This window comes from Anguilla anguilla, chromosome 19 (genome assembly GCF_013347855.1).
Source record: "Anguilla anguilla isolate fAngAng1 chromosome 19, fAngAng1.pri, whole genome shotgun sequence".
NCBI lineage: Eukaryota > Metazoa > Chordata > Actinopteri > Anguilliformes > Anguillidae > Anguilla > Anguilla anguilla.
In genome coordinates this window covers 10401291-10412009 of record NC_049219.1, presented here as the reverse complement: position 1 = coordinate 10412009, position 10719 = coordinate 10401291, and the positions used below count along the sequence as shown (strand labels likewise).

Here is a 10719-nt window from a genome sequence, read left to right as displayed (position 1 = left end):
TAGTGGAATCAGGTGTGCGCACCCACACTGGCCCTTTCTGGATTAAGGCTGGGGACTCCAGCTCTGAAACTTGAAAAGCACCTCATTAAAAAATTAAAAAAAACAGCTTGTTAAAACTGTGGGATTGCATCTGAGGTTGGAATGAAAACCAGCACACAACAGTGGTCCCCCCGGACCAGGTTTGAGAACCACTGCCCTACAGGGTTCAGGACTGTCCCAGCATGGGCTGAACATCACCTCTACTCAGGTTTTTAGCAGTGGAGATGGTTCAATGTCATAGTAAAAGCAGACATACTGTACTGTAAACCCATTTTTATTTCTTTATTTGTTTATTCTTCTTCTGGCTGCCGGCCAGCAGTCGAGTAATCCCCACCTGTCACCGTGGAGAGCCTCCGACTGTTTCCCTGGCGACGGATTTTAATCCGTCATTTTTAATTAGCGCCCTTCTCCTCCCGTGTGTGTCTCTTGCACCTCCTGAGGAGATTTGGGGTTCCCCCCCCCCCCCCCCCCCCGGCCTTTTCTGCCAGACAGGCAGCGTCTCAGGCCACGCCCACCCTAAAACTGGGGTTCCTAAGCCTTCAAACCATTTTTGTGAGAAAATATATTTTTGAATACATTTCTTCTTTTATTAAGATATAGCCTAGCATATGTTCATATATATATATATATATATATATATATATATATATATATATATATATATACACATATACACACACTTATTTATTTATTTAACTCATGTTTATACTATGAAATATGTAACAGGTGCAGTGTTTCATGTAACTACCACGAACGTCACTGCGATGCGTATTATTTATGCAGTATAGTAATATGTTTTGACCCACCTCAACCTCTCCCATACCCTCCAGTTTGGGAACTATGTCTGATAAACATGCACTGCCCCAGAAATTCAGTCCCTGAGGACATTCTGTGCCTGGGGGTGTACAGTCTCAGGCAGCATTTAAAAACACAAGGATGACCTGTTGTATTCTCCTGTTCTATTTTAGTCACATTTTAGTCATAGAAGTTAAGTGGAGTCACGTAAATGACGTGTGTGTAATCATTCATCAAAATGACATCAGATACATAACACTCCATGAAATAATTCTGCTTGCAATATTGCAGGGATTTCTTGCAGTGTTCACATATATAAATGAGGTGGTATCAGATACAAATATGATTTTGGGACAAGGCCCTGTTTCTTTATACAAAGATATTATAAAGAAAACTGTCAGTTTGTGAGTTCACACGTTTTATGTCAAAAGTAGCATGGAATGTTCCTGGAAAGCTATTCAGCTTTGTTTAAATGCAGTTTAAAAAAGAATAGCGGTTACATTTGGAACCACTTTTGCAATGTTATTAATGATAATCTGCAGGCGATGTTAGCATTGCAAGCATGTTTTCATGCTTCATTTTTCCATGACAGTTGCAAAAGTTTTTGGCGAAACTGGGGAGAAAACTGGGAGGCTCCCCAAGGTTCTTGCGCAGTTTCGCGGTTTTCAGGATATGGTGCAGTGCTTTGAGTTGGGGGGGGGGGAGGAACTCATTTTGGGGGCAGGTGATATCGGGAGCTGAAGCATGCGGAGGGGGTGGAACGTGTCAGCCGTGGGATGTGCGTTTCCCGGAGGGGGGGGCTGGGTTTGGGGGGGGGAGTGGGGTGGGTGGGGGGCTGGTTGGGTTTGGGTTTGGGTTTGGGGGGGGGGACAGGTCCAGCTGGTAGAGAGCACAAGCCGCAGGACTCTGTTCACAGTGTGCTAATGACAGGGCCCTTCGCTCATTATAAATCATTCCGAGCTGTAAAGATCCAGAGATGACTCGGCGGCTGGCGAGCGCGCTCAGCCCTGCAGCGGGAGTGCGCTGGGCTGTAGCGCAGACGGCTAGCGAGCGCGCTCAGCCCTGCAGCGGGAGTGCGCTGGGCTGTAGCGCAGACGGCTAGCGAGCGCGCTCAGCCCTGCAGCGGGAGTGCGCTGGGCTGTAGCGCAGACGGCTAGCGAGCGCGCTCAGCCCTGCAGCGGGAGTGCGCTGGGCTGTAGCGCAGACGGCTAGCGAGCGCGCTCAGCCCTGCAGCGGGAGTGCGCTGGGCTGTAGCGCAGGCGGCTAGCGAGGGCGCTCAGCCCTGCAGCGGGAGTGCGCTGGGCTGTAGCGCAGACGGCTAGCGAGCGCGCTCAGCCCTGCAGCGGGAGTGCGCTGGGCTGTAGCGCAGACGGCTAGCGAGCGCGCTGGGCTGTAGCGCAGACGGCTAGCGAGCGCGCTCAGCCCTGCAGCGGGAGTGCGCTGGGCTGTAGCGCAGACGGCTAGCGAGCGCGCTCAGCCCTGCAGCGGGAGTGCGCTGGGCTGTAGCGCAGACGGCTAGCGAGCGCGGCTCAGCCCTGCAGCGGGAGTGCGCTGGGCTGTAGCGCAGACGGCTAGCGAGCACGCTCAGCCCTGCAGCGGGAGTGCGCTGGGCTGTAGCGCAGACGGCTAGCGAGCGCGCTCAGCCCTGCAGCGGGAGTGCGCTGGGCTGTAGCGCAGACGGCTAGCGAGCGCGCTCAGCCCTGCAGCGGGAGTGCGCTGGGCTGTAGCGCAGACGGCTAGCGAGCGCGCTCAGCCCTGCAGCGGGAGTGCGCTGGGCTGTAGCGCAGACGGCATGCTCCCCGCAGCCCCTCTCCCGCTCCCCGTGCCCGGCGGCCTGCTTTTAGGAGTCATTTACCGACTGCTGCCGCGCGTTCGCCGGGCCGTCTCAGTCTCAGTGTGGTCACAGTCTGCGTCCTGGCTGCGCAGCCGTTCGCTGTCTGCGCAGTCTCTGTGTGGTCACAGTCACAGATGGGAGAAATGACACAGCACCGCAACAGTCAGCCTTTGAAAACACCAAGGTGGCGTGTACCTAGATGTTAAAGTCCTGTTGTCATTTCTGGAGGAAAGTCTTCCGCGCAGGTTTGTGTTCGTCTGCGCGAAAAACAGGATTTTAGTTTCTCAGAAATGGCCGCACTCAATCTGTCAGGCAGGTCCAATTACGTCCCACGACAACAGGTGTTTCACGCCCGAGAGTCCGTCGCTGGAAGACTCATCTGTCTTTTCTCTCGATTGAACAGGTCTCCTGAAACCCCACTGTGAGGCATTCCGTCTCGGCTGCTAAATTGCAGGGTGCAGACCTCATCGGCAACCCAGATACGCGGGCAGGCGCAGCTCCTGGTCGTGCAGCGAGCCACGAGACGGGCCGTCTTACCCGGATCAGGGATGTTAGGGATGGTTAATGGAAACGGGAGAACACGGCCTTTTTTGGCACTGCATTAAAAAACCCCAGAGTCAGACGTCTGGAGAGAAAATAAGTTTCTTTAAAAAAAAAAAAAGCTGGTTCTTCAGAGTAAATGAAGCGGAGAGGAGCGGGATTAAGTGCGGCGGCCGAGCTGACGGAGGTGTTCTCAGACGCCACGCCCGCTGGAGCTGGCCGCGCAGACGGCACGCGTTCGGGATCGACGCCGGTCAGCTTCCTGACACACGCAGTTACCGTTTCCCCCCCCCCCAGTAAAAACAGAAAGAAAGATATAAAAAAAAAACCTTGCCTCCATATTCAGCCATTTTGGCTCTTTCTCACGCCGCGTGTTTCCTGTGCCGTGCTTCGGCTTGCTTGCTCTCCGCGTTAACGGAGTCGGCTCCAGAACCGGATCTGCCCTCTGGTCAGAGAGCGTTTATCCACATTTACACAGCCAGTGGTACCAGCGGGAACCGAGGTTTTTGGAGGTAATTTTCTGGGAAGAGGGCCATGTTGTTTTCATTTGTACTTGGTTTACTCACAATAGAAAAGACAAAGTATCTGGACAGTGGAGGTGATTGGATGGCAGATGTCTCAGTGAATTATCTAATGGATGGATCTCAAACTCTCCAATCTAATGCAGGCATCTCAAACTCAAATCTAATTAAAATTTGAAGTCACTGATTGGCTAAGTAGTCTGCACACCTTGTTTCCAAGCCCTAATTAGGCTGCTGATTGGAACAAAAACAAAAAAAATAATAAATAAACAGCAGAGACTCTCCAGGTCTGGAGTGTAAGACCCCTGTTGTAGTGTCTGATGCAGGGCCGTAAGCAGAGCGCAGTGTAGTCCAGCGGTGGACGGTTTGCTGTGAGTCGGTTAATGAGCGGAGATGGAGAGCTGGGCCGGGGGGCCGATGCTGCGGATGGGAGATGCTCAGAGGCCTCTCAGGCTGATGGATGAGGCCCGGGTCCCTCTCTGAACGGCAGTATCCTGTCCGGCCGGGGCAATTTAAAACGGGGAGTGCGCCAATTTCATTTGGCCTCGTTTGTTTTTCTGTACGCTGCCCCTCCTCCCTCCCACACACATACACATGCACACACACGCACTCACACACACACACACGCACATGCACACACACACACACACACACACACACACTATCCACAACACGCACTCATCTGTTCTCTTGTTTCCCTGCAGACCTCTCCCTTTAACTCTGTTCATTCATTTCCATTTCGGTTTCTGATGCTAGAAGCTAAGAAAGGAAAACTCCCCCAAATCTCATTCCAGTATTCCCTTTTTTACAATGAATGCCTCAGTTGTGACAGGCCTTAAGTGGTGGTTAGTTATGGTTGCCTCAGGTCAGCCTTCAGGGCTTCCATCCAAAGAGATGAGCCAACACTACGGGACCTTCATAGAGCTTTGCTGGTCAAACGGGGTGAACCAGGGTGTTTGGGAGTAGCAGTGAGTGACGGAGGTTCTGTGTGTGAGAAATGTTAAGTGTTGGGAAACCAGCACAAAATGGGGGATCAGCTCTTGCCTTTTAAACCTGGTATTGAGGTACGCCGCTGTATCTGAAGGATTGTACACCGTGTTGCAGTCCTGCTTCCGTTGCATCCATTGTGGCTCTAAATGCAGACTGCTAACGCATACTGTAGTTCATGCATGCAGTAGTTGAGGAAATCCTTATCATTACTTAAACTAATTTCTACTTCATTTATGTAAAAAACAATCATAATCTGCTCACTCTGTTTGTAGAGTAGCTTGATTTTAATCACTTATTTTCTGTTAGCTTATTTTGAAACCTTTTGTTCCTGTTGCATTATGGGTAAATGTGCCTCGAACCCTTTTGATTGGTGCTGGCGACGCGTGCTTTGGAATGACCTGCAGTGTCATGCGTGTGAATATACACGTGTGCCTGTTGGATGATTCCAAAGCCACATTACAGGAACTCTTTTTATTCTTGTTATTGTTTGCTTCCTGTATTTTCCTCCCTGTTTGAAATGAGTCTTTATGGCATTTTCACTGAGACAGGGGGCCACCTCTCTACAGAACCGTACACTTTCGTCGTTTAACACAATGCTGCTCACAGGGCTACTGTTTCTACACTGTTTTTGAAATGCTTTTAAAAAGAGACCCCGACCGAGAACCTGAGATTTTTGGGTATGTGTTTATTTTTATTGGTCACCAGTGGGATTATCTGAGAACTGAAACTGTCAATCAGAATTCAGATTTTTAAGACTTAACGGAGCGGGAAGTAGGGAACAGGACTGAGCGTTTCATAAAGTCTACTGAATGTGCAGCGTCTGTACGGAGTACAGGTGTGTATATTTTATATTTATGCACAAGGTACGTGAGTCATAACTGTTATGTGTGTGTGTTCATTCTGCTCCCGCCTCCTTGCTTCTCTGTTTGCCCAGAAACCTGCGCGGTGAACAATGGCGGGTGTGACAGGACGTGTAAGGACACGGCCACCGGGGTGCGCTGCAGCTGCCCCGTGGGATTCACCCTGCAGCCTGATGGGAAGACCTGCAAAGGTGCGTGCGTGTGTGTGTGTGTGTGTGCGTGCGTGCGTATGCACACACCTGTGCAAGCGCATGTAAGACATAGTGTCTGAGCATGTGTCTGTGTGTGTCTGTATGCACACATGCAGGTGTGTGTACAGGTGTCTGTGCAAGGCTGAGTGTCTGAGCATTTGTGTGTGTTTATGTGTGTGTGTGTGTGTGTGTGTATACAGGTGTGTGCACGCTGCCACTGCATCAAAGTGCTCTTTGAGAGTTGTGGGTGACTTTGGGTTTGGCGGAGTCCGTCGCCCCGGGCAACCGCGGTCCGTGCGGTCTGCCCTGAACCGAACGCACGCCAGCGACTCACATCAGAGAAACATCTCCGGCCCGGTCGGGTCCTGCCCACCACGGCGTCTGAGCGGTCACGGGCAGCCGGCCGCGCGGTCTGGACTGATCTGGAGCCAAAACCAACTCTCCCGCCACGGGACGGGCCGCCGATCCCTTTTCGGTTTTTTTTGCCTTTTAACGTTGTTTTCCTAGCGTTCCACTTCCGAATTTCTTCATTGGCACCGATAACATCCCCCCCCCCCCCAACCCCCCCCGCCCGCCCGCCTCTCCCCTTGATTCTCAAAGTCAAACTCCAGATAAATGGCCTGTACACAAAATAGCGCAGGGTTTTCTCTAAATAAATAACTGCACTCAACAATTTGACCTCCGGGTCGCTCAGTGGAAAATAAAACAATTTATATGCGGCGGTATGCGCTTGAAGGCGGCCTTGTTAACGTCAGAGCGCTGAAGACGGGAACAGATTGCGGAGCGCGCGGCCCCTGAAGCCACCGGCTGAGCTGAACGCGGCGTACAGAAAGAGGAACGAGAGCGAGCCTCTCGCACACGCACTCAGGATTCACACAGCCTGGGTCTGTTTCCCAGGAAACGTCGCTTTCTGATAGTCCCGTCCGGAGACTTTGGGTCAGTGTTGTGCACGTAAGCGAACAAAAGGTCTGCCATTTCGGCTCCTGTCGGCTCCATTCCGGCTCCTGCCGGCTCCATTCCGGCTCTGTCCGATCGCAAATGGCCGTGACCCAGATTTTCCTCCGTTTGTCTCACTGTATGCGAGGTGGAGAAGGCAGAGATAGCAAGAAGACATGAGGTAATGGGCGCTTGGTGCAGCTAGGTGATTGGTTGGCAGAGGTGGGGTTTTAACCCCCCCCCCCCTTAAAAAAAAAAACAAAATCGCACGGGCGGAGGGGATAGGTCAACTCCACGTGCACTGAAGGCGCGTGCGCGAACACGTGAGGGCCCGGGACGGCTCCGGCGACGCGGCATGGTCATGTGACCCGCCCGCCTCTTCCTGGGTCTGGAGTAGAGAGAGGAGGAGGAGGAGGAGGAGGAGGAGGGACGCGGCGCCGTCACGCGGGCGGAGAATGTCGCGCGTACGTGCGGAGACGCCCGGGGCGAGCCGTCTGGGCCCCGCCGCGAGACACATGGGCAAACTTTGGGCTGTTTGGACAGTGAGGCCCACCGGCCCCCGCCGGCCCCGGGCCCCCTCGCGCGTCTCACGCGAAGAGATCGCCCCCTCGCCGCGCTGCTCGCCAGTGCCAGCGCTGCGGCCGGCGGGAGCTGCTTCTGCACCCCTCTCCCCTGAGCGCGCATCATAAGCCATTTTATCAGACCAAACCGAGTGGACACTTAAACACATTTCTACTATTCGTCTCCGAACAATAGTAGTAATTTGCATTAGCACTCATCTTTTGAAATCATTACGTAGAAATCCAAGGGCGTTCTGTGTGTGTGAGGAGACACAGACGATTGGTCCGGAGGACGTTTGTCCCAAATGTGAAAACGACAATATTTAGTAGATGATGCGAGAAAAAAAACTGGACACTAGCCTTACATTACAGTCTGTGAAAATTATCGAGTCAGTCTTAACCTTTTTGAAGAGAAGATTTTTTGGAATGGAGCTCTACTGCTTTCAGTTACCAGTGGTGACTGTTACATCAGCATTAGAAGGTTCATTTAAGAACACTGTAATCGCGTTTTGTGATCTCACACCGTAAAGGGTTAACTCTGCTGTGTTCCTGCAGGAAGTGCAGTGGAATGAGCCTGTGATTAAGTGGCACGTTTGAATGAGTGATATATGCGGTAATACGTGCTGATGTAATGGGTAAATCTAGGGCCTGTGTTTTATTTCTGTAGTCTACCACCGCCACCCCCGCCCCCCCCCCCGAAGCGGTGTCTTCTTCATAAATCCACTTCCATTATCCCTCCAGTCAGGGGAAACCGCAGAACCTTTTAGCACCTTTTAGGAGAGCTGGAGCGGAGTCTTAAATACCTGCTGGAGCTCGGAGGGCTTTCAAGGCCTCGTCCTATTATGAATAGAGCCGAGCGCACGTCACCCTCATTTATTTACGAGCGCTCGCAACCCTGCTCCCGCTCACAGACGCTTTACCGATTCGAGCCCCCCGGGGTGTGGGGGGTGAGGTTTTTACGCCATGGCGTTTCGGGACGCCGACGAGCCGATCCCGGGCTCCGAGCGGGGAAGAAGTTTGGGGGGAAAAACATCACCCTTTCTTCCCGTACCTGGTGCCGTCATGCCGACTCAATGTCAAGTTCAGCCAGACCTGCCCCCCCCCCCCCCCCCCCCCCCCCCCGTTCCCCGTCTGACTCTGACTTGTGTCCGGACAAGACTGCGTCTGACGAAGAAAAATGCCTTTTTCTCTCCTCTTGTTCCGGTGGCTGGCGGGGGGGGGGGGGGGGGGGGTCGTTGAGTGGGGAAGACGGATGGACGGGCAGCCTGTGACGGGCGGTGAGGCTCGGCCCCGCCCAGATAATTTCACTGGCCCCCCACCTCAGGGCTCAGTAAATTGTGTGTGAGACGTTCATCCCTTCTGGGATGTGACAACCCATTTATCACTACAGTGAAGAAAGGAGAGAGAGAGAGGGGGAAACTTACCTGTCTCTCCTCCACCTGACCCAGAAATGTGTACGCGCACACACAGACACATACACACGCTCACACGCACACAGCCACGGATACACACGCACGCACACGCACACAGACACGCACGCACGCACACACAGTCACATACACACGCTCACACGCACACAGTCACAGATACGCACGCACGCACACACACACACGCTCACACGCACACAGTCACGGATACGCGCACACGCACACAGACACGCACGCACGCACACACACACACACACACACACACACTCACGCACACACATACACACACATACACGCTCACACACACACAGTCACATACACACGCTCACACGCACACAGTCACGGATACACACGCACGCACGCACACGCCCACAGACACGCATGCACGCACACAGACACACACACACAGTCACGGATACACACGCACGCACACGCACACACACACAAATACAGACACACGTGCAGACACATACACTCACACACACACATGTACACAATTTCTGACAGGCCTGCTAGTTTTCCAATAGTTGCGTTATTATAATAAAGCTCATTATAACAGTATAGGATCTCTGGCTGCATGTTCACTCAGTCATTTAATAGCCCCTGAACTTGGTTTCATGTTGACCGCGTGTAGCGCTTCCCATCCCATCCCAGTGCATCTTCACAGTGATCCACAGCAGTCAGTCTGCTTGCTCCTGCTGCTTCAGCCTCTCCTCTCCTACCGAGCGTCGCCCCCTCTCACAGAAACAGGGCTTCCCCTCCCTCTCCTGCAGCTTATAAAACAGCAGAAGCACTCAACGCCCGTGTCCTCCAAACTTCTGCTTCTCCTCAGAAAGGCTATTAAAGCTCCTGATTTAGTTCAGCTGTGCCGTACGCGTTGAAGGCTCTGTGCTCTGTGGCTGCTCGGGGCTCCGAGCCGGCCCTGTGTCGTAGAGAGAGATACCCTTACTCACAGCACTGTGGCTCTACGGCTACCAGAAAGGCCCGTGTATATTATGAGGATATCCATGTAGTGTGTGTGTGTGTGTATACATATCTATACGTACACACATATGCATAATTATTTTTATTTTTGGGTTGTCTCGGCCTTGCCTGATACAGGCAGGACGCCTGGTCTTTTCTCTTTGGAGCCTTGTGGTCTGTTGGAGGATTGGGTTTGGGGCTTGTGACCAGGGCCTGTCACTATGACAACAGTGCAAACAATTTGCTGGGACAGTGACTTGTTGGGGGGGTCCTGCCTCTGTTCTGCGGTGCCAATATTGCTAGTGCTGAGGGGTGGCAGAGCCGTGGGGAGGTCAGAGTTCAGAAAGCGACCTTTGACCCTAGGAACCCCGTCTTCATTATATCAGTCGCAAAGCTCTCACGAATATCACCTTTATGTGCCTGATGTTCCGATGGGAAATGTCTCTAGGGCATCGGGGAACAGGATCTCAGTCACTGCAGGACTGCGTGCGATTTCTCAGGTGACATGTACATTTGTTAGCGGTTGCGTTAGCTGTGTGGAATGTCGTGTGAGATAAAGATGAGCTGATTGGTCATGGCCATTACGCATCACAGCCATTGTGAAGCACGGTAGCTCTGTAACCCGATACAGATCCGTTGATGGAGGACCCTGCGCTTTTTCTTAATGCGTTATATTTGGTAATGACAGGGAGGGCGAGCGAGAAACGGCCGGCTGTAAAATAGTTACGCCGGCGTCGGGGTGAGGGAGATCCCGCGCGGAGAGACGCCGCGCGTTACGCGTCGCGGTGCGTTTGGCGGTGACATCACGCGCGCCCCCCGTCGTGTAATCGCCGCGGCGCGAAGCTTTCCCCCCGAAACGTTTGAATCCGAGCGGTTGGATCGAACGCCCCCCCCCCCCCCCCCCCCGTGGTCTGGCTGCGGCCGCCGGGCCAGACGCGCCTCCACTCCCGCTGACGGACGCGTTAATGGAGGGGTTGTTTTATTGCAGGGTTTGCATGTAGGCCGAGAGAGAGGGGAGCGGAGGAAGGGGCAGAGGGGGAGAGGGGGAGAGGGGGGAAGGCGA

The 10719-nt window shown here is 53.1% G+C and overlaps 1 protein-coding gene across 1 annotated transcript in view; it reads left to right on the top strand.

Moving 5' to 3' along the window:
* Positions 1-10719, top strand: part of LOC118219225 (signal peptide, CUB and EGF-like domain-containing protein 1) — a 71863-nt gene that overhangs the window by 36438 nt on the left and 24706 nt on the right. Inside the window, exon 7 of the mRNA XM_035402227.1 lies at positions 5654-5770. Within this exon, the coding sequence (XP_035258118.1) occupies positions 5654-5770 (117 nt within the window). The remainder of the gene's footprint in view (positions 1-5653; positions 5771-10719) is intronic.